Raw genomic sequence first — 23,915 nt, 5'->3', positions numbered from 1 at the left:
CGGGGGAATCTCTGCTCCGGCGCCTGGAGCCCCTCCTGCCCTCCTGCCGCACCAGCCTGGGGCCTGCGGGGCTGCGCCTCTCACACGTTCTCACCCCTCTCTCTGGCTGCTGCTGCACAGCAGGTTTTTCCCCTTCTTAAATGCGTTATCCCAGAGGCTACCACCATTGCTGATAGGTTTGGCCTTGGCCAGCAGTGGGTCCGTCTTGGAGCCAGCTGGCATTGGCTCTGTTGGACATGGGGGAAGCTTCTGGCAGCTTCTCACAGAAGCCACCCCTGTAGCCCCCCCACTACCAAAACCCTGCCACACAAACCCAATACAGAGGTGCATGGACAGCTTGGGCAGCACTGTCTGGTGTTGGAAACAGCTGGGTGCCTAGTGCGGATGAAATGGCTGCCTCCCTTCGTTACACCATGTACAAGGCCAGCACAGGAATCCTCAAGACAGTATGATCAATGTTAATTGTCCAGTTTTTAATTTAGGGACACCAGCTAATGACTGGGCCTAGGGCAACCTATGGATCATAAAAAATAAAATTGGCCTGGCCCAGGAGAAGTCATTTGGTACTGTTTAAAAGAGAGGGAGGAGGGGATTGGAGAAGAGTCTAAAATGTCTATGTCTTTTATTAGGAGACCATCAACTAAAAGTTCAGACAGCAGTGAGCCCAGTGAAGCAGGTGATGAGAAGAAGAAAAGGGACTCAAGGAAGAGTGGCTTCCTTAACTTAATCAAATCAAGAGGCTCCAAATCTGAACGTCCCCAGACTGTGTTGGTGGCAGAGGAGCCCTCCTCTCCCAAGGTTGCTACAAAAAATCCAGCTGTGGACACAAGCAAGAAGGAGGTAAAGCCTGCAGAGCAGAATGGTGGTACAGAGCGATCCGAGGAATTAAAGACACCAGACTCGCTGGAGGAGGCACAGCCAGATGATGTGGCAAAATCTGAGAGGGGTGACAGCAAAGGAAGCCCACAAGGAGGCCGGAGGTATGGCGTGCAGGTGATGGGCAGCGGACTTCTCGCAGAAATGAAAGCCAAGCAGGAGAAGAGAGCAGCCTCTGCTCAGAAGGTGAAGGCAATTTGATTTCTCTTGAGTTGTTGAAAAAATGAGCAAGAGCTAGGTGTCTTCAGGGGGTGGGTTAGGTCTGCAAGGGTTGGTGGCTGGGGCTTGGCACATCAGTCCTGCTTTCCACCAGGGATTATGGTGTTCCTGCAAGAGGACAAATACCCTGGCCAAGGACTAGGCTACACATGTGGAGCCTTAAACCTGCACTTTCTTCTTGTGGAGGAGATGACATCAGCTCTTGAGCTTGATGTCAGGCCATTGCAAGCACAGAAGAGGACATGTAATTTTTTGCATGTATTATAGAGTAATTTTTGGGCGACTAGCAAGCACAGCTTGGATGTCTCTGTTCTGTATGAGGTGTGATTTGTTCACGTGTAATGGAAGCATGGTTTACAAAAGGTAAAGCTAGGACAGACTTCTCACTGTGTGCCTCCTGTACCTCAGGTGTTTGGCAGAGTTAAGTACAGTGGTAGCTATCTGTACTCTTCTCTTTTGGAAGGTGATGTAGAAAGATGGAGAGATATACTGTGTTTTAAATTGTATATTCCATGCATGGAGGTAAATCTGGCTTCCAGACACTGTTTACAACTACTCAGCTTATACTTTTCTTGTTGCACTTTTTTATTTTTATGTCCCTTTGTACCACACCTAATTATTTTTATGCCTTTGATTTCTGTATTTCAAATACTAACAGTCAAAGGAAATAAACATATGTTAAAAAAAATTAATCTATTCCTAATTATCTGTCCAGATTCCCTTTGCTCTCTCTAATTTTCTCCTTTGTGAAGTGCTGATGCTGGGCAGGAGCCCTGCTTCACTTCGCAAATGTGCAAAGTGAAATATCCTTATGTTGCTCCAAAGCATTTTGTGCCAACTTATTTTTCCTGATGCCCATTTCCCATTGAACTTCCCTATCATCATCCCCTGCTTCCTCCCAGCTGCAGTTGGCGTGTTCTAAAATTACCAAAGGATCAGCCTTTTTTCACTCCCCTCTTCAGCGTGCAGGGCACTTGGATGCTATCCATTCCCCACCATTATCCCCTGTAATTTGGAAGGTGTTACCTTACCACAGTGCTCATTTACAAGCTTTGCTGTGTTTTCCTTCCTTTAACACATTGCAGAATTGTCTTGCTGTGACTGAGCAAGGCACCCAAAGTTCATTTTTACCTTTCTTCATAGTCTTATAGTGCGTGCCACGATGTCTGAACCGTTCCTGCAGATGCTGGAGTCTTGTAATAAGCAGATTCAAATTAACGTCTACGGTTCATTAAAGGGATCCTCAGCATAAAAGTTTTTTTTCTGAAGAAATGCCCAATTCCCACCTTTCTCATTGGTGCTGAGTAGTGCCTATGAATAGCCTCACTGATTTCTGAAACATGAAGTTTTCAAGTAAAATGCCATATGATTTTAAATGAGTGTAATCCTCTGCCTGTAACTTATAAAATACCAAGTTATTCCAGATTATATAAATTTTTACAACTGCATAAACTATGTATGCTTGATGCTCCTCAAGTTCTTAACACTTGTCATCTAAAGTTAGTCAGATCTGGAATGGTGTGACTGAGGTAGAATATTAGAATGTGTAATTTTTTTTAAGTGGGAAGAGTAAAAGTCCTCTTTGAGTGATGCGCTTTCGTAGCATTGATTGAAAGCTTGCATTTCACCTGTCAAAATTAAAAGTTGTTGCCTTTTCCCAGTATTTTTTTTTTTCTACTCTTTACTCTTTTACTGGTTTGGAAAGGTTACCCGTCTTCTTTCAGGTTTAATTTTCAAGAAAGTAATGTTATTGATCTTACCTTTTTTGTTAGATTTTGTAAAAATTTCTATTTATGGAATGCAAAAGGGGGGGGTATTTACAACAAGAAAACTGAATTGAAATAAGACTCGGTACACAGCAAGGCACTGTATGCAGCAAGGCACTGAGTTATCAATTTTTAATGTTGCCCAGACCACACAAAATTGAACTGCTGTTCAAAGGAATTTTTCACGTACTTCATTCTAGATCACAATATCGAATAATTTAGGTTTGCACTTTTATTCATTATATTCATGAAGGTGAAAATCATGCAGTATCCTGATGGTTGAGCTACAGAAGACAGCATTCCACTGCTGTTACATTGTTACTTCCCTAACATCTTCAAATTTATCAAATTCCAGTATGATAGAAAATTGTATTTCCCTTTAAGGTACAGATGGCTGCTTATGTTCTGAGCTGTTTTACGTGAAAACAAAGCCAGAAGGAATTTACTATTTCATTCATACCCTACCGCAGTCTTGTTACAAATACAAGTGATGAGCAGGTGCACAGTAGATGGGAAGATGGTAAATGCTTTTTTGTTGTCTTTTGCATAGAATACGACGTGTGAATTGGCATTAATGGTAGAGATGAGTATTTGAAGATTACTGTTGCCTCTAGGCATACATGAAAAGATCTTTCAGCTCCATCTAGTGTTTACAGACTGAATTTTTAGATACCTTGAGCAAGACCTACAAGCAGACCAAGATCATCTGTAACCTGTTTATTCGCTCTCAATGGCACCCAGTTCTGCAGTATTTCCCTGCCTTGCGTGAATTCCTATTAAATGTAGATCCTGGTCATTATTCATCTACATGATAAATTCACCTGCATTTATCTGACATGATTGACAGCTTTTCACAGTAAATTTTTGCAGCAAGTGTTTAGTGTTGTCTCGGGACCGTAAGCAGTTTGCAATGTGTGTACAGTTGGTAGCCAAACATGCTAACGTCCTAACTGCGTTTGTAAGTACTACACTAATAGGTGCCCACACTGGCTTTTGTACTTGTCTCTGTACAAGGTCATATTCCCCCAGTAGTCCCGTAACTAGGGAGGAAGGAAGGAGTTACAGTAAAATTAGTTCTCATCTTGTACAGCGCTCTGAAGTCATTTACTGCAGCTAAGGGTTATGCCTATATCTTCAGTATTTACAGAAGAAAATGAGTATTTCAGTGAAAGTTCATGAGAATTCACATTCCATGAAGAAATTGTTGGTAAATTCAGTTCTCAAAAGTTTTTTCCCAAGGTATGGAAGAAAAATCCATTAAGTGGAGAGTGGTATTCCCTTCAAAAATATATAGCCAAGACAGTTTTCCAAAGGCTTTAGGAAGTGGAGAGGTGAGAATTTAGCCAAAATATCAATGACAGTCAAGAAATGGGGATAAAAACTGAGTTTTCACCCAGTAAGTGCTTATATGTACATATACATAAGTATAATGTTCCTGCTAGCTTTGGAGGGGACTTTGTTTTGTCCATATGGACACAGTAAGTTACCATTCTGGCCCTACAAGTCATTGCATTTCTAGAGTGCTTCTGACCAGAAGACTTTGTGTTTGGCTCACACGTGGTTTTTAACATACAGATGATTTTATAATCAAAGCCTGTAGAAATATAATCCCTTAGAGTGGATAGTTATAGCTGTATCAAGGTAGTTTTACTGTACGGGAGTTGAATGATGATTCTCATCACATCCTCCTTAACGCAGTGTGGCATTTTAAGGGCACACCTGTACTTAGTGGAGAGGTTGGGAGGTAGCATTACCCTGCCGGGTCTTACACAGGAGTGGCAGGCTCTCAGCATCTCCATCCTTTTCTTCGTTGTATGGAAGAGAGGCTTTCTTTTAGGAGCTGTGAGATTACATGAGCAAAATGGAGGTATCAGTAAATCTGTAAGGCCAACCACACTGTTTTCTGCATCGCTCCCCAAAATCTGCTTCTCTTGAAATGCCTGTGTTGAAATACCACCACAGGGGAAAGACAGGTGGCCAGCGTGAATAATTAGAGATCATTCTTTTATGTTTATATTTAAAATACTATTTTCACTCTAAATCCATCAATTTTTTTCTGTCATTAGTATGTGCTTCTGCTACTTGTAGCCATTCTCTTCCTTCCTACATTTCCTGTTGTCTGATATTTATCTACATGCTATACCTAGCAATCTTACAGACTGTAAGCTCCAAAGGGCAGTGATCATGTTTGATGTACACTGCATGGCACGTGGTGGAGGTTTCTGAATGCTGTGGGACTGTCAGATCCCAGCGCAAGTCCTGCAGAGTTGGTGCTGGAGCAGTGTCCTGAACACATAACCATGACTTCCGTGTGGGTATATAACCAAATGCAGTGGTCATCAGCACAAATAATTTGCTTTAAGTCATTTGTCACATTGTCTTGAAATAGCAGATCAAGATCAAGATTGAAGCTGCCTGCAAAAGTCTATCCGCACTTCTTCCGTTTCAAAAAAATCTCACTTTTTTGCCTAGTCTTGTCTTGATAAGGCTTTCTGTCAACGTATATCCTGCACTTACTTCTATGCACTTTTTGTATCCTCCCGTTTATCCCTCTGCTTAAGCTTTGATACCAGGTAAGACAGTAAAAGGAGGCCGGTTCTTTTACAAGCACATCGGTTGTGTATCTAAACTTCTCCTGGTGAATATGCAGGTTTCAAGCTCACTTAGGCTAGAGCTCTGATATGATAAAAGCCTTTGCACTTTTTCTTTTGATGTCCAGTTGTTAGGAAAGCTAAGAAGACTTGGTAAAATACCAGCACATGAACAAGAGGCCGCCTTTCTTTAGAGGTGCTGAGCATCCAGCAGCCCTTGTGATGGGAGCTTTAAACAGCTTTCAAGAAATAGGGTTTGTTTGTTTATAAAGGAATCCAGTAAATATGTGGGCGCTGCTTCTGCAGTTGTAAGTTTATCTAAAATAAAGTTACTCTTGCATGTGGAAAGAGCATACCATCCATTCAGCAGTCTTAAATTCAAAATCTAGAACTTCAGAAAAAGACTTTTTATTTTAAACCTAAACAAGGAATTTTTAAATAGGGAGCGACCTTTGAAGAAAAGACTGTTTCCAACTAGCACCTTTAGTTTCAACTCCTGTACATTAGCAGATCTGTCGCTTAGGAGGCAGGGTGTCATTGCAGCTTTGCTAGACTTCATTATCAGATCAGTGTCGTTTTCTTCCTACTTAGATCTCCAAGACCTGAGAGAGAAACAGGGAGAGAGAATTACCATTTGTTACTATCACTGCTTTCTCTGCCTTATGGTTTCCAAATCAGAGCTTTTTTCGTAACAGAACCACCGAGTGGGGTTAATTACAGATACATTATTAATACGAGAGCTTTTCTCACTCTTTCAGAAACTTGGGAATGACACAACTCCCAGAGAGTCTTTTGACACGCCGATGAGCTCAGAACGACTGGATGGAAGTGGTACAGGTACATTTTGGTTTTCCTGGTATAAATCTTTCTAGAAAATGCAAAATGCCTAACCTCAGAATCTCACTACCCTCTCCAGATTGTGTGCCTACAGTTGCTTAAGCAGAATATGAGCTTATGCTAAGTAAAAAGGATTAGAAACAAACCTCACTTCTTGTACTGTGTTTGACAGCACTTTTCATGAAGTCAGCTCTAGGGTTGAGTTGATGGCTCAGCTTTTACTCATGTGCTCCATGTGGTACAGAAGGGAAAGTACTGTGTGTGCCTGGGGTGCCTTCGAAAGGGTGCTGACTTGTAATGGGACCAGCAAAACTGAAGCTGAACCCAGGAGCCAGCAAAATTGTCTGTGCACAAAGAAGTGAAACTCCTCAATACACCTGATGACCTAAACATGACCCATTTGCAAGGTTTACAGTAGTCAGTGCAGGCACCAGCTTGAGTAGTCCTGGCTTTCAGCTGTGAGAATAGACATCTCATAGGCAATGGCAGCCAGCTCTTCCCAGGGTTCGCCCAACTTCACCAAAGCCAGGGCTGTCTGCAAAACAGCGGAGGCCCCTGGACACTGCACACATGCTCAAAACGATTCTCCATGGTGTAGAGTGGAGTCCGGCCTTGCAGTGCTTACAGCACCTAGTCCTGCTGTGCCCTTGTCCTGGGCCCTGATGTGGCAGTGCCTACAATGCCACCATCTCAGGACAAGACGAAATTCTGGTCTCTCTGCATGCTTTTGAGACTGGCCAGTGAAGTGTTCAAAAGGGCTTCAGCTCTGATGGTTGGTGCGTACCACATTTACTGGGCTGAGAGGAGTGGCTGAACTAGGAAATCCAGGTCAGATTTCTCAACAGCAGTGGTAGGTATCCTGCAAGCACGGCCCGTAGGGTTGCCAAAACATACAGAAGTAAGGCTGAAAAAACAGGCTGAAATTAAAATCCAAATGTGGCCATCTTCACTGAACACTTCAGAAATAATTTTTGAAGTTTTATACCTTTTAAAGCTAGTCTTAAAAGACAGCATGTTCAGAGCATGCTGAACACTGTAAATCAATGCTTTTAAAGCCTGCTTATCTTTCGAGGAGGACCCTGTGTACTATATGTGTCTCCTGATACCATCAAACTGAAGTCAAAGGAGTAAGAATACTCTGTGCTTGGGGCATTAGAATAGCTGGGAGTGCCTGACCCCGATTTTTCTCTGGTCCTTGTCTCTGTATATGACACATTTCACCCCCACCTCACAGCACTGTGCATGCCCCTTCCTTTTGGCCTCCAGCTGTCAGTTCTGTCTTCACCACTCTTGCTTGAGAGCTCCCCGAGGCTGCTCTTCGCTGTTGCAACTACAGTTTGTCTTTGTTTTGGGTTCATTTATTTTAACTTACTGGGTCCTAATAATATTAGCAGGCCTGAGGTTAGAAAGGCAAGAAAGAGAGTTAATGGAAAATCGCTGGATGTTGCTACAGGAAAACTACAGATAGTGACGCAGAAGGAGAAAAAGGGGGGTTTTATTCCCTGCTTCACGTCTGGATGTTGCCTGCTTTTTTGTATGCACACACGCACAGGTGGAGGTGTCCTGCTGTTTCGCTTGCAGCATGAAAGTCTGTTGCGTGCATGCAGACGCAAACTCTCCCTGTCACGCACTCATGCACATATATATGCACCACACAACTTTCTATGGTTTGCCAGAATTTAACTCCAGCTGGGCTGAAAAACAGCTACGTAAGCTGGAAAAACATATCAGAGATTGGCTTGCAACAAATTATATCAACACTCCCCCCTCTCCCACTGCCATTAAAATGTCTGTGCTCAGCACTTTTATAACAAGTAGGGTTTCTGAATGGGGATAGCAGGTAGGTAGGTCAAGTCAGCATCTGCGAGCGCGTATTTGGCTTTGCCAAGTCCCAAGGCTACCAGCTAGTCTGTTCTGAGAACAAAGATGTGACAATTGTTCAAAGTCCCAAGCTAACACACAAGTTCCAAGATTATCATTACGTATACTGCATACAAGCCTTCAGCCTTCTGAAAGCTGCAGAGTAGGAAAGTAGGGCAGCATTTTGCTTGTTTGCAACCTAGAGTCCAGCAGGCTTTCTACCAGCTTGCACAGCTAGATAGGACTGATTTATTGCTTGGAAGTCAGTGTAGCTTCATCTGTAAATACCTTGGTCTTTGTTTGGGATAAATAATATGTTGATAAACTTGCTAATGTGTGGAAACTGTAATCCATATACAGTATTATTAGATAAATCAAAATATTATATAAAGAATACTTTGATCTCGGCTAAGTTTCAAAATCTCCTCTAGAGCTTGCTAAAAGCAACAAATAACAAGATGTAGCCTGCTGATCACACATTTGGGATTTATTTTCTGGGCCAGGATTTCTCTGTTGATCTTGGATACCCAACCTTTTGTCTGTAGAGGCACAAAACAGCCAAAGACTGCCTTTTCCACTGATCTGTCGCTGCTTTCTCAGCAGGTAGGCTGTACCATCTGCTCCCAGAAATATGAAGGAGAAATAAGATCTAGCCAGCCATCACCCCAAACACGTTAAAAAGGGGGAGATGCCATCACCTCTGAGGGAGTTGAATTATGAAGCTTAGCGCGTGTAAGAACGAGTGGTTTTAGATGCTTTTCTTGCAGTGATTTTGAATGAAATGCTAGAGGTCCTCTTACACACTCACGCAGCGGTGCAGCAGTGATATGTGAGCTAATGATGGTATTTCCACACAAGCATATCTGTGTATGGAGCCTTCTGTGTTACGGGAGACTTTATTTTACATGTCTATTTATTGTAGTGCCTAAACTCCAGCAGACCCTTCCAGAGAGTCGGTTTGCCTCGAATAAAGGTGACCCCATCTCAGCATCATCAGAAAAAAATTCAAAAGCTGAACCAAAGGCAGAAGCTGGTGCAAAGGCAAGAAGTTCTTCCAATACACCGACCAGCCCAAAACCCCCACTGCAGTCAACAAAGCCCAGCCTGGCAGGACGACCCACGGTGCCACAGAAACCACGCTCTGCCTCTCGTACTGGTGAGGAGCTCTTCTGGGTGTTTGTCATGCCCAGCCGGGTGCTTCTGAGTGGTGTTTGTGTGGGCTATGGAGGAGACACCCATGACCACAGCCTGAACAGAAGTTACATGTAGAGGGACAGGTTCTTCAGTCACTTGCTCTTGACTCGCATCCTTCTTTTCCACCTCCCTCTGCCCTAACTCAAATAAACTTATTAAAATAGGTTAATCTGTGATCCACAATAGTAAAGCCTGAAGAGAAGCAATAGCAGCAGTGGCAGAGCTGGTTTGAGTTAGCCTGCTTTCATGGAAGAGGAGAGCATAGAAAGCTACTTCAGCATCAAAGCCCTGTTGTAGTACCACCGACAAAAATAGCTCTATTTTCTCTAAACATCTGGCTCTAAATACTAAAGTCCTTGGGGTCTTCTGGCGGACTACTCTTAGCCCCTCAAGCAAACACCTGTTATTCTTAATAACTTGCACAAACTGATAGTGTCTCACTCTCTTTTTCCTTGTTTTGCCCTTATTGTTTTCCTTATTGCTTTTGATTGGAAATAGTTGTAACTGTGCTTTTTTTTTTTTTTTTTTTTAACCCTGCAAGACTGCCAGTTGAACGACCATTAGCTTCTGCTCTGTCCTAACCTCCTGCCCATATATTTTCTCCGGGTTTCCAGTAGTGGGAAATATTTCACCAGATCTCCCGTACATTTGTCTGTTCGCTATCTAATGGGCCAGCGTCACAACCCCCTCTTCCCAAAATACAGCCACTGCATGTGAGGGGAATTAAATGCTAGTTACTGACTCCCCCAGTACCTATGGCAAATACAGCTTATTAATTGCTAATGACTGAAAAATGTGAGCATAGCCATCTGTAAGAGCTCGCAGACCTCTAGGCTTTTCCCATACTCACTGTTGACCTTAGAAAGTTGTCATTTCTGGTGAGGACAAGGGGGCAGAGGGACATTGTAGCCCCTTCCCTGCCCTTGATGTGTACCTGAGCATTGCTTAATGTCTGCACTCTGGTGGGTAGAATGTTTTTCAAGTGCAGAATCACCTTCAGGTTTTAGATGGCTTTAACTTTATTTTATTGGCCATTTTAGAAATGGTCATAAAAGTGAGAGGTGCTGGGTGAGATGCTCATGAAGATGAATACAACAGGAAAGCATAGCTTGTTTGGTGATGCTTAATCTGTAAAAGGCAGTGTGTTGTCTCAAAATCTTAGGTATCAGAAAGACTTAAGCTATCTGTTTCTGACAGATCCTATGTCCTGCAGAGAGAGCATACTGTGGGTTTAACACAGAGAGTAATTAATATTTACTCGTAATAGGCCAGTTCCTCATGTGACAGCAAAAGCAGCACCATCTCTGTTGCAGTCTAACTTCTATCTTAGTACTTGTAGCAACCTGCTGGCTAAGCACGCCCAGGCAACGCGATGTAGAAGCCAGGCAATAATCCTACTTACGCTCTTGCTCCTGCCCTTGCTTCTGGGATTGTGGCCAAATTTTTGCTAAGCAATCTGAGGGCAAAGGAGCACAGCTTTGATGTCCACAAATTACCAAAGACTGAAAGTGGTTCTTCAATAAAGCACAAAACAGCTTTAGTTCAGAAACATGTAGTGGTGTTTGCCAAGCGCTGTGCTCATCCATATGTTGATACTGAGCTTCCCAAAGCAACTGGCTTCACAGGTACCTCAAAAGCATGGAGAAGGTCCAGAAATTGGTGTATCTGTTCAGATCGAGTTGCATTCATCGCTTTCTTTTGCTGAAAGTAAAAAGACTGACTCCTTTGTGATGACTTCTCAACAGTGAGATAAATTCCTATTAATTTCCAGTATCAACTGAATTAACTCATTGTACAAATATGTAATACAGGTGACACTCCGAGTTTGTTTTTCCTTCTGTCAATGCTAATGTGTCTTCCTAGTTCCTGTGTTGTGCATGTATGCCACTGTTTACTCCTTGGGAAGTAATCCTACAAGCAGTTTAAGTAGTCCCTTGTAGCTGTACTTCCCTGCCGGCCAAACAAAGGCTGTCCAGTGTACGACTGAAAAGGTCTTCCTGTAAGGACTGTAAAGATGGTAGTCAACTTGCCGTATATAATGCATATCCAGCCTTTTAGAGAAACGAGATATCCAGATGGTTTAGACTATGGATTTGAATTTAAATTCCAGATTTCCTCACAGGACAAAGTATATTTTCTATTTAGAAAATCTTGCAGATGCCATCGTGTTATGTACTGGCAATTTATTGCTGGAAGTACAGAGTTCCGTAGGCTATTTATGAAATTTGTTTCACTTGTTATGCCTTATAACTGTGAAACAGGACATCTAAATTGATCGGTTCATTATGTTTCAGGACAATAAAAATGTAAATAGAACAAATATTTCTAAAAAGCCATCCAAAATAATTTTCAGCTGTTCTTTACAAATTGCATACTTATGTGTTGCAGGAAATTAGTTGGTCCCATCAGATTTCTGTTTGTGCTACAATAGCACTATGCATTAAAAATGCTGAAATTGAGGTCTTTGCTTTGACTATTAAAATTCTTTCACCTGACTGAGGTCCATCATGTGTTCTCTTGCCATGGTGTAAATTCCCGAGTCCTCCTTTTTCTGACACAGATTCTAGCTGTTTCTCATTTGTGTATGGTGTTGAGGTTTGGCCCATCATAACAGCACCATTTCTGTGAGCTATAGCAAAAATATAACTTCTCGCCCTTTTCTTCGTGTGGTACTCCGCAGAGGATGCTCTGGAGTCTCCCTCTGGCCCCGGTTCCCCAAAAGTTGCCCTGCTTCCACCTGTGCTGAAGAAAGTTCCTTCTGATAAAGAAAAGGATGGTCAGAGCAGCCCCACAGTCAGATCATTTTCTCAAGAAGGTAGGAGTGTTGCTATAACTGTTGTTCCAGCGTGCTTGTCTTCTACTAGAATTCGATGTGTCATTGTCCCCTGATTTGTTTTCACTTGGAAGGGAAGAGAAAAAAAGAGCAAGGAAAGTGTCATCTATTCCCTATTTCCTCCGCCCATGTATTGGTGCTCTGTATTTTCTTCCTTCGATCAAACCAAGTGAAAGATGAATCCCTTGGTGTTATTAATGTAGCTGAACAATTAAGGGACTCTTGTGTTGTGTATATTATGGTTCAGTTTGGTCTGAATTGAGATGCTGGTTGATACTGGTCAGACATAATGATGTGAAATGCAGCTCTGTGGTTCAGCATGTTTCCAGGGGAGCAGCCATGACTTTGATCCTTGCTGCCAGCCTGTTGCTCTGTTTGTACTCCTCCTTTCTGTGGGGTCACTGCATGTGACTGAGCTCACCTCCTCCTCGGGCAGTGTGCCTCTGTGTGTCAGGGCAGGGCTTGGGACCTTTTACACACAACAGTAGGCAACTGCCATGTCTCTGCCGCTTTTCATGTGCGTGCTGGATCTCTACTTTTGCTGATACGTTTGCTTGTCCATAGTTGGCTCTTAGAAGAGCATAGCATATGTGGAGAAGTAAGTCACAGAAATACTGCTCAACGTGGTGTTAGCTGGCACAAATGAGAAAGTTTGACATCTGCGGGTGAGACCTCTTCCTTTCTGGGACTCTACTCAAGACAGACAGTGAGCCCCGTTTCCATCCCAAGGTGATCCCCATCACTTAAGCTGTGAAGCAAAGGGGTGCCCTTTCACACTCCGCCAGCAGTTTTTCCAGAGTGTGGGATGGGGGCAGATGAGTCAAGGCAGGTACCTAACACTGGGTTGTGAAGACTGAGAAGTTGTGCTGCCCACAGAGCCCACTGTTACTCTCTAGATGAGAGGAGGGGCAAAGCCATCCCCAAAGCGGGATGACCCAGAGGTGTATTTTGAGAAGCTTCTCCCTTTCTCTCCTCAAACTGTTTCCTTTATGAAATGATTTATCTCACAGTCTGGGTTTTGCTCTGCTTGGAAAATAGTTGCTGTGGTGGCTACCATTTGGTGACTGCACATCAGCACATGCGGGCTATCTATCTACAGATTGTGGCTCTTGCTTCAGCCACCTTAATGGTGCTGTTGGGCTGCTCCTGTGCCATAGAAGTAGCCTGGCAGAACCACCACAGTCTCACTGAGTTATGTAGAGCTAGCAGGACATGGCACACCCAAGGACCTCTCCTGTGCCTGGAAAGGGCTGAGGATTCAGACAGTCCATTTTGCCAAAATCTGCAGCAGGTTGTGGCTCAGGGTCCATCAGAAGACATCAGGGTGTCTGAAGTGCCTCCCAGTGACTGTGGCATTATGAGGGCTGCAAGGCAGAACAGACCTTGGGTTTTTTTTCCTGCCTTTGGTCCCATCAGAGCCTGTGTTGAGACAGGTGAGCTGGGCTACAGCTTAGGGATCAGACTGGCTACACTAGTGCCGTCATGTTGAGAATGGTTGCAGTCAAAGGCTCTTGCCGTGACAGACTCAGCTGATGTCGGATAACGGCATGTGCTGGAGTCCTTGTTTGCTCACCAACTTTTCACCAGACGGCGAGAGAGAACTTGTTACTACATAACTAGAGAAACACAGAGTAATGGGACTTGTTGCAGGTGAATTGTAACTTGAGGTTAACCTCACCGTTTCTGCGCTATACGCCTTCTCCATCTCCCTGTGATGAGAGGGGGCACACTGGAGAAGCAGGGAATATGAGATGGGAACTGCAATCCTTTTGTGTTACAGCAATCTCTAACGCAGCAGAGATTTGACAAGGTTTTGCAGTTTGTGGTTGTCACATGAGAAGAGAGACCATCTCTTTGTTTTTAAAATGTATCTGCTGTTGCCAAACCCTTACACAAAAGGGGCCAGACACTGTGCTTTCCTCACTCCTTGCCCCCTTAGACCTTCATAGACATCTTGGCCAAATGCAGGGTTTCCTAGTTGCGTCTACATTGCACTGCACAGATTTTGTCAATAATAGTTTAGAATGGCTAAAATTGGGCTTCCAGGTCCTTGCGGAGCTGCTATGCTTTGCAAAAAAATGTTCGGGAATGAGTAAATTCTGTTTCTTTTATATTTTATTCTTTTTCATGTTTTTCTTCTTCTTTATTACTGTTCTACTTCCTCATTCAGCCATTCCTCTGTCCTTGCTTTCTGCCACCTTTCAGGCTAGCATGCTCAGTTTGTTTCTGCAACTGGTCAATCACTGCAAATCTGCCTACGTTAGTAAACAAAATTCTATCTTCTGCAAAAGAAAGCTGCAGATTAGATGATACTTGATTATAAAAATTGCCTTGTGTTAACGAGTTTAACTGTACTTTGTGGGACAATCTCAAAATACAGCTTTTTACACAGCATACCTGTAATGTCGGGCTGCAATTACCAACATAGGCAAATGTCTGGACTAAATTTAAGCAAGCATCTGGCATATTGATTACTGCTCTTTGAACTGTTGATTAAATGGGATGGATAAGTGAAATTATTTACATTAATTTCTGTACGTGGGCCTACAGAACAGCTTAGGGGTATAAACGAATCTTTTTCCCTGCTAGAGCAAACGGGAGATTGTCAAAAAAGAGATACAGCTCATGACTGTGCCAAGCCATCTGGCAGCGTGAAAACCACTTCGGGGCAGTGTTCTACCAGTGCAGAAGAGGAAGCTCATGTGCTTGGGCAGAGGAAGGCACAGCCCGCTTCTGGTTAGAAGTTTTCATTTTTCATCGAGATGGTGCTTGAGAACTGGCACTAACAATTGTTAAGAAATGGTATTAGCAAAGAAGGGTGGCGGGGTTGTCATTGGGTTATGAGAAAGGTAAAAATCTCATGGGATGCTAATCATCTTTCTGTCCCCCCTGGGAACTACATGGTATGAAAAAAAAAATCTCCAGGTAAGAAACGCATGTGCATTTTTCCTTCATGGACCCACCAGCGACCATACAGCACCCGCAGCCCCTCTGCAGAAGAGGGCTCATTGCAAACGGTGGTTGCTCGTTGCGGTGACGCCGGCGCGCTGCCCTGTAAGCACGCTGCGGGTGGAGTGTCCACTACGGTGTGTGCTTACAGGCCTCTCCTCCTTAAGGTGCACGCGCTGGGGTGTTTCAAAATATATTTCAGCCTGAATATTGTTAGTGCCAGTTTCAGTACATCACCCTTAAAACCATTTGAGAACGGGGTAAATCCGATTGTTTTGACATAGTACTTTGAGTTGGATGGGGCTCTGAGCAACCTGATCTAGTTAGCAGTGTCCCTGCTCACTGCAGGGGGGTTGGACTAGATGACCTCTAGGGGTCCCTTCCAACCCAAAACATTCTGTGATTCTGTGATTTTCAGCTGCATAAACAAACAAAAAAAACACCCAAAGAACCAAAAACCAGCACTGTGCTGCACGCCGAAGCCATGCTTCCTGAAGAGCAGCTTCGATTTACAGTGAACTCATTCAGTAGGTTATAAAAATGTTTGGTTGATCTATATGTTTTTAAAATACAAAAGCTCCTGTTCTCAAATGGTACGCATTTACATGTTTCTTTTTACCTCTTCACTGGTTTGTTTAAACAACGATTCAAAATTACTTTTTTTTTCTGAAGTATTTCATGAGGTATTTGAACATCTTATGCAATTACATTTACTCTCAGTTTTTTTTATTTATTAGACATCATGTATCACTTTTGTAACATCCTCAGCCCAAAACTTATGAACTGGTTTCCTTTTCATATTGTAGACTCAAACTTAGCCCACCCAAACTTGGAAACTCTCCTCTCCGTCATAATCAAATTATTGTATTTTCATTCATTCCAAGACATCTCTCTGATAAAGTAAGTTTCCAAAGCTGAGATGCTGCCGCAGATCTACACAGATCACCTGTGTATGGTTTCGTCGGGGCCAGGGTAAGCTCTTGTGGCAGAAGCCTGCTTACAGTATGTGGACTTAAATGCCTGATGTATTTTTCAGGCATTTATGGGGCAAACTACCTGTCTTGATTTACCATAAAATAAAATGGCTGCTGCAGGTTGTGTCCTGGGTTTTGTTTGAAGAGTGAATGGAGGCCAAACAAAGGACATGTAATTACTCAGAAGTAGAAGCATCAAGAATGACTCAAAAATTTCTGGGCGCCTATATGTTTGAAAAGCAGTGGTGTTTGGAAAGGTGGAAATGCCTAACTTTTTTTTTTTTTTACACTATGTAGGTATCTTAATCCCCTCCAATTGCACTAAATAGCTTTAAAAACCTTTCTCAAAATCGTTTCTTCTTCTTACCCAACTTGCAAAGCTGGGATAAGGGTGCAGTGAGCGTGTAGTTGCTGGCTGTCGTTTCCTCCCATATTTTGGCTAGCACAAATAAGGAAACGGGTGTTTTGGACTCAGGAGAACTAGCTGGGTAGGAAATGTGCCGTGTGTGCGGAGGTGGGTCTCCACGAGATGCGTGCTGGATGTGTCCGTTCTGCTTTCTTTACGGCAGGGATCCAGGACCAGACAATTCCCCTGCCAAACAAAAACTGGCCAGAGCTTTCTGTCCCCTGTTCCACAGCCTGTTGGCACACACCAGTGCTGCCTGGGGAGTCGTGCTGGCCCCCTGGGGATACACAGGGAGCATCCCTGCTGAGGCTGCCCCAGCAGGTCGGCAGCATCGGCTCCCTTGGGATTTCTCTCTGCATTTTCCACGTTCCTGGCAGACCCTGACGCTGCCTGGCACCACTTGAAAAGGCCACGAAGATGCGTCAGCAACAGCCTGCTGCTTGCCTGCCCCCGCTGTGGCTGGAGCTGCACGCTGGGGACAGGGAGGGCTGTCCCTTGCGGCGACAAAGCTGAGGATGGGGCGGGCTGTCCTTTGTGGCAGTGAAGCTCTAGGTGAGGCAGGTGAGGTAGGCAAGGAAGGAGAGGCCACCGCGCCTGCTGGTGCCTCGTTAGGAGAGGGGTGGACAAATACGAACAGGCTCACAGCTCGGTGCAAACCACAGACAAATGTCCTTATCCGAAATGGTGGAGCAAAGAAGGTCTCGTAACTGTAACGTTTAATTTTGGGGTGGGTGAAGTGAGATGACGTGCAGTGAAGCCACACTTAAGGGCTGCTGTGTGTTTAAAGGTTCATTGTAATTGGAAGTATGAGTGAGATTTCTAAAGCTATCGGTCCTTGCATAACGTCACCCCTATTGATGTGTATAATAACTCTCTTGTTACCATAGCAATTGTAGGCCACTGATTAGATCAGAAATCTTAACCAGGCTTTACAACCTACTTTCCAGTTTATTTCAAAGCTTATAGGTTTGGGGAAAACCCTGGCCTTACTGAGATTTGAGAGTACTGGGTGAATGAAATGGGTGCTGTTTGCATTTAGATCACGGGGTGTCCTCCTGCTTCCTCCACTGCCGAGCACAGCAAGGTGCAGAGCCCCTGGTCTCAGCTGGAAGAGGTGCAGGTTGGGCTCGGAGCCAAGGGTGTCCCCCGCCGCCAGGGACCAGGGAGGGCATCAGGACCTGGCAGCGCTGGTGGGGCAGGGAGCAGGAGTTCGGGTAACTTGGGTGCCAAGGTGTGAATGTCTGTCCTGATTAAGGCTGCTGAGTCAAACGGGAGAGTATAGATGCGTCCTGCGAGGGAGGCCGGCACCGCTGGTGTGGGGGTGCCCAGCGAGAATATCCACCGGAGCGGTCAGGAGCGTGTCGCCTGAGATCCAGCCCAGCTGGAACAAAGAGCGCTGGCCTGGTTTTGAAGTGGTATGATGAGAAGAAAGTCTTCAGGCCATTTCGAACTGTAGTGTTTATCCCTGTCACGGTGAAGTACTGAGCTTCGTGTTGCGAGTTTGCCTGCTTGCCAACCAACAGTAGAATAAAGTTTGCTCAAACTCTCTCCTCTCTCACCTTTTTCTGGCTTGAAGAATTAACAACCTATGCTACTCCCACTAGTGCAAATTAGTTCAGTGGGAGCAGGAGCAGGGCCAGTGTGCATGAATGACTGGTTTTTTAAAATTATTTTTCTTCCTCTCTCTCCCACAATCATTAGTAAGACCTTTCTCTGTTTTATGCAGCTGCGAAAAGAAGCCCTGGGCAGCAGCCTCATGAGTTCCAGGAACTGAAGCAGCGGTCCCTAAGTAAAGACGGCCATCAGGGAAGCAAGTCCAGTGACTCTGGCGAAGAAGCAGATAAAGATTTTATTTTTGTTTAGCAATCAGTACAAGTGCTTCGTAGCGCAGGAGCTTTTTATAACAATCAGGGTACAACAATCAACCGCCCTTCTAGCCAGCTGCTCTTTCACCGCAGGTACACTTCCATGCAGAAAACCTGATCTTCCAATCGGGATTTACAAGTACACTCACTTGGCATCGATTCGGTCCTTAATTTCTGTTCTGTACGATGCAGACATTCCTCTCCATGCGTTTGCTAAAGCCAGCGATTCTTTCATGTACTCTACTTGAATTTCTCTGAAGCAGCTACAAAGAGTGCCCCGCGTTTTAGGGCACTTAAAAAGCAAAGCAAATTAACTGGACACGGTCTTACACTAATACACTGTACAGCAGGTAATGTGTTGTACTGCTGAATGTAAATGTGTCAAATCTGCACGTGACTTACCTATAAATATATTCTTGCGGTATGCAATTGCACATTGTAATTATATTAAAAGAGCACACTAATAAAATAATTTGTATAGATTATATATATTAAATGCTTGGGTATGGTTTTTACATTCTCCCATAGGGAGCTTCTTTCTTCCTGTTCTCGTACTGTACATAAAGCTCCAACGCTTACATTTGTGTACCGTCAAAAAGCACAACAGAGAAGGATTTGGATGACGTATAACCATGGTATGCTACCACATTCATCTATTAATGTATATAGTTGATTGGAATGAGGGCAATTGAGATTTTATTAATATTGGTGTTTTCTAGAGGCCTTCCTCAGTTCTGTCTGCATATTAGCTTCCTTTCAATGTGTAATTCTACGAGAAAAATAGTTCGAGATCTGTAAGAGCATTTCAGCTTCCGAGGGAGGGGGTGCAGGTTTCACACATTACAGGTTGAAGGGATTTTATTCATATGTATATTTGTAACAATAAAAAAATGATTTTACAACTGAAATACTAGTCTTTGGGTTTTATGGCGCTATTTGTGGTCTTGACGGTCTCTGCTCCTTGAATGATTGTGTTGTGTCAGGTTAGGCAAAGTGTGCAGTTGAGACAAAACCCATATAACCTTCTTCCGCTTCTAGTAATTCTGCTGAAAGGGACACATCATCTTCGTAAAACTGCTGAAAGCTCTGCTGATCTCCTCCCTGGGGATCTTCAGCAAAGCAGCCTTCGCATGAGCCAGAAACACCTGCTATCTAAATTCTCTATTTTGGTTCCAAGGGGCACAACAAAATTGGTTTGGTAACTCTCTCCCAAGAGGAATTTCCCTGGCCCTACTGTGGTTTCTTGCCTGGGTAGAAACGCCTGTCAGATGACCTTCTGTCTGATCCCTCTGCGCAAACCTGCTATCGCCGCTTCTCCGAGGGCCGTGTAAAGGTCTGCTAAGTCAAAACAGGAGCCTTCTATACCGGAACATCCTAGAAGCACTTTCTAGAGGTTTACATCTCTGAAAGTAGGCTACAGGGCCGTGGGAAAGAGGTCCTGAAGGCTGTGGGGGTTCGTACCTGGGGTTTGCGCTGCCTTGAAATTCTGCACTCGTCTGAAATCATTAAGAGAAGGTTCTTCATTTTCACATACATACATTCTCGTTTTACTGGGCATCAGTGAGAACAAAAGACAAATGGCGAGGGAAAACTTGAGATGCTTTTATTGGAAAGGAAAAATAGTCCAGTCACAAATAAACCGCAATTTTTATTCCCACAGGACACAGAAAAGACAACTGCCTGAGCAGTGTAAGAGTACAAGAAGGGTTGCCCGATGTGTTGGTTTTGTGAATTTAAGAAAATTAACTGCAAGGTTTGTGATATTAATTAAAAAAAAACCCACTAGACTCTAACTTCCAACTGCTGGGAATTTCTCACTCTCGTGCTTGCTGTACTTCTCACCAGTCGCCTGAGATGTTGCACTGCTCTCACTGTGAGAAATGACGGCGATAGTGTGTGCCCATCGCCCTGGTAGCAGTAAACCAGAGACAGGGATGTCTGAGATGCTGTAGAGTAAGTATGTGTTCGTGCTGATGAACACAAGAAGAAGAAAAGCTACAGTGCTCTAATAGTTGGCTGCTGGAGTACAAAGATTTCATTAAACAGCAATGGTTCTCCGTATTAGTTACGGAAAGCCATTCCAGGCTTTCTTCCAGCGATCAGTGTGTTGCAGGCAGGCTGAGTGGTGGAGAAACGAGTTTAGGGGAGTGCTAGACTGAGCTCTTGGAGACCTGGGGTTTGGTTTTGTGTGCGTGTGTGGTTTTGGGTGTGGGGAGGAGTGATAGTTTTCATTTTGTTACTGTCTGTCTGCCTGGCGAGCCCAGCGCTGTCAGCCCGGTTGCAAAGAATTCAGGTTGCAGCCAGAGCACCCCCGTGGTGCCTCATCTACGTTTAAGAAATAATGACTCTTATTTTCAGTCTCTTGAGCCCATAGAGGCCTTGGGTAAGTGCCAGTGTGTTTCGGGGAAGTAACAACTGCTGTAGCCTGGTGCTGAGCCAAACTGGTTGGGAGGGTTGGGGGGGGTCGTGTCTCAGGGGGGTAAGGGAGGGGCTGCCTTTCCACGAGCTGTAGGGCCTCTGAAGCAGACACGCAGCTTTGGGAGCCCTCCTGGTTTCTCCTGTTGCCTCCCGGCTGCCTGAGCTGCCCAGTGGATGCTCTGCGGTCGCTCTCACGTGCTCCCTGCTGCGCCCAGGCCGTGTGCTGCCCTGGGAGGGCAAGGGACAGGAGCCCAGAAACCACATTCAGGTGCTTTGGTGGGACGCCTACGGCAGAAATCCCTGAAGGTCCTGGGAGTCTGAACAGAGATCAGCTAGTGGTACCACTGGAGGAAAGTGCTGTTATGTGTTCTCCCAGGGCATCCAGAGCATCTTTGAGTACCACCAATGCTCTGCCTTCCTCCCCGTCCTGAGCACCTTCAGCTGATCCAGCGGCAGCAGGAGCAGAGGTTGGTGCGGGAGGAGAGGGGGCTCACTCCCGGAGATGCTGCCAGCCTTCTTCTTGCAGATGAGGGCATCTCTGCGATGCTGTGCCACACAGCCTAGCTGCTCAGAAAGGGCTCGGAGGGCCCAGCCGGGGTTATGTCCCACAGGGTAGTTTGCTGCCCCGGAGCACCTCTGGTCTCAGGCCAGACAGCATGCTGCTGCGTGTTGCATTCACTGGTTTTGGAAGTGATGGAGAGGTCCTCTGCCTCCCTCCATGCACCCAGGCACGTGTACTGTACGACTAAGTCAGCAGCCCTGGTCACCCACTTAAAAATGCCGCCCTGGAAGGGGTCCCAGGACCAGCATCTTCAGTCAGAGCTGCACCCACCTGATCCAGCCTCGGGGGGGGGAAAGGGGCAAGAAGCTCTCTTGGAGGGAACCACCCTGCCCTTTTCTGCTCCTAAATCTGGTTTTCAGGTTTTGCCATTGAAGAATTTCACCCGTGAGGTCCGTAGCGGGAGTGCCTCCCCATCCGAGGCGCGCTGGTGAAGGGCCGTGGCTGCCTGCCAGGCTCCAGCCCGAGCTCAGACACCGCACCCACAGGACCTGCTTCCCCTCTCCCTACTACGGGAGGTTAAGATCTGGCTGATGATAGATTTTGAGCGTTTTAAAGTATTCCTGAATGTGCAGTAACAACAGTAAATAGCTGGTTTGGGAATGGCATTCATCTTAAATTCTCCCCCTCCACCAGAGCCGTCCAGCTGGGCTGAGACGATCTGGGAATAAACGTGGCCCCATCAGTCACAGATCTGCGCGACCCACCGCACTTAACTGAGGCCGGCCGTCGGCGCGAGCCCTCGCTGCCGCTGCTTGTTCATTGATCAATGTGGAGATGATTTCTCTCCCCAGTTGTACAGAAAAAAAAGCTACTAGAAACATTTTCTAGGAAAATACCAGCAAGCTCGGCTCCCATTTGAAACGCTGCTTTCTTGCAGTCCTGAGAGAGCCGTGCTGCTCTCCCCGTGCCCAGGGATACTAACGCATCAGTCTGTTGCATAAACATTAGAATCATAGAATCACAGAATCATTTAGGTTGGGAAAGACTTTTAAGATCATCAAGTCCAACCGTTAACCTAACCCTGCCATCCCACCACTAAACCATGTCCCTAAGCACCTCATCTGCCTGGCTTTTAAATACCTCCAGGGATGAGGACTCCACCACTTCCCTGGACAGCCCGTTCCAGTGCTTGACAACCCTTTCTGTGGAAACATTTTTCCTGATGTCCAGGCACAAGGTGAGGCCATTTCCCCTTGTCCTATCGCCCATTACCAGGGAGAAGAGACCGACCCCCACCTCACTACAGCCTCCTGTCAGGGGGTTGAAGAGGGCGATAAGGTCTCCCCTCAGCCTCCTCTTCTCCAGGCTGAACAACCCCAGTTCCCTCAGCCGCTCCTCATCAGCCTTGTGCTCCAGACCCCTCACCAGCTTTGTTGCTCTCCTCTGGACATGTTCCAGTGCCTCAATGTCCTTCTTGTAGTGAGGGGCCCAAAACTGAACACAACTTGTGTCCTGCTAAAGAGAGGAAAGTGCTGCCTTGGGTTGGCCTCCACCTCCCCATCCTGGATATGAGAGATCATAGGAAGATCTACCAGGTGTCTTCCCAGTTGTCTTCCTCATCCCTGTGCCCATCCCCCTGCAGTCCCTCGTGCTTCTTCCCAACGTGAGCATCTCACCAGCACTGCAGCAAGGGGCTCTCCCACCTGAGCCTCCAACAGCATCCGACATTTCCAACGCCATCGTGACCACAGGCAGAGCAGGACCCCACAATGGCCAGGGTGACTTCCCCAGGAGGGCAGAGAGGGGGTACATTCACCTTTGGTTGAGAGCAACCAGCTTGACCAAACAGCCAGGGCTCCCAGGCCCTCAGGCCACAACTGTGGCTCACTTCAGTGGGCACTGCCGGCAGCTGGCAGCTTAAAACGCTGCTCTGATCATTGCATGTGGAAATCTTCTTTTCCCTTCACAAAACTCAGATTTCCCCCCAGCTCCGAAGGGCAGTTTTCCATCCTTGAGGATTTGCTGGCAGCGTCAAGGGTTCAAGTAGGTTTGGCTGTGGGATTCCCACCATCTCGTGCTCGCCTTCCCTGCCCCATCCTGATCCCTTGAGACACAGAAGTGGGTGGAAAAGTGCCTGGAGCACCTGAGCTGAAGGCACTGGGGCTACAGATTTGTCCTCTCGAGGCTGTGCCTTGTCCTGGCACATGGCCAGGCTCTAACAAGAGCAGAAGGGCCGTGGGGGGTCAAAGGCAATGCTTCATCTTGGAGGCAGTGGTTTGTTTTAGTCATTTACTTTTGCTATTCATTTATTTGGGGTTATTTTGAGAATTGCTGAAAGGCTAAACTCTCCTGGGTTGTCCTCTCAAGGCTCTGAGAGGGGGAGCTAAGCAGTGCCAGGGGCTCCTGCACTGAAGCCTGGCGGTACCTGGCAAAGAATGTGGAGCCACGTGCCATGTGCACTGGGAGCTCCCCAGCAGGTTTGTGTGTTCAGGGACCCGGGACCTGGCATCTGAACAGGGTGAGGAAACACAAAAGTGAGGTCTCACAGTCAGCTGCGGGGCAGTGAAACAAGTCAAGCGGCGTAAAAGCTGATGGCAAGTCCCTGGAAAGCAGCCTGGGGGGGGG

The 23,915-nt window shown here is 45.6% G+C and overlaps 1 protein-coding gene across 1 annotated transcript in view; it reads left to right on the top strand.

Moving 5' to 3' along the window:
* The window catches only part of CARMIL1 (capping protein regulator and myosin 1 linker 1), a 197,409-nt gene extending 178,247 nt beyond the window's left edge, over positions 1–19,162 (top strand). Inside the window, exons 33-38 of the mRNA XM_035896936.1 lie at positions 630–1,062; positions 6,211–6,289; positions 9,072–9,305; positions 12,024–12,158; positions 14,766–14,912; positions 18,232–19,162. Of these exons, the coding sequence (XP_035752829.1) occupies positions 630–1,062; positions 6,211–6,289; positions 9,072–9,305; positions 12,024–12,158; positions 14,766–14,912; positions 18,232–18,368 (1,165 nt within the window). The 3' untranslated portion in view covers positions 18,369–19,162. The remainder of the gene's footprint in view (positions 1–629; positions 1,063–6,210; positions 6,290–9,071; positions 9,306–12,023; positions 12,159–14,765; positions 14,913–18,231) is intronic.
* Positions 19,163–23,915: the final 4,753 nt, after the last annotated feature.

The sequence above is a fragment of the Egretta garzetta genome, unplaced genomic scaffold, assembly GCF_000687185.1.
Source record: "Egretta garzetta isolate BGI_Z169 unplaced genomic scaffold, ASM68718v1 scaffold126, whole genome shotgun sequence".
In the NCBI taxonomy this organism is placed as follows: Eukaryota; Metazoa; Chordata; class Aves; order Pelecaniformes; family Ardeidae; genus Egretta; species Egretta garzetta.
Note: the sequence above shows the minus strand (reverse complement) of the source record. Positions and strands in the feature narration are given on the sequence as shown.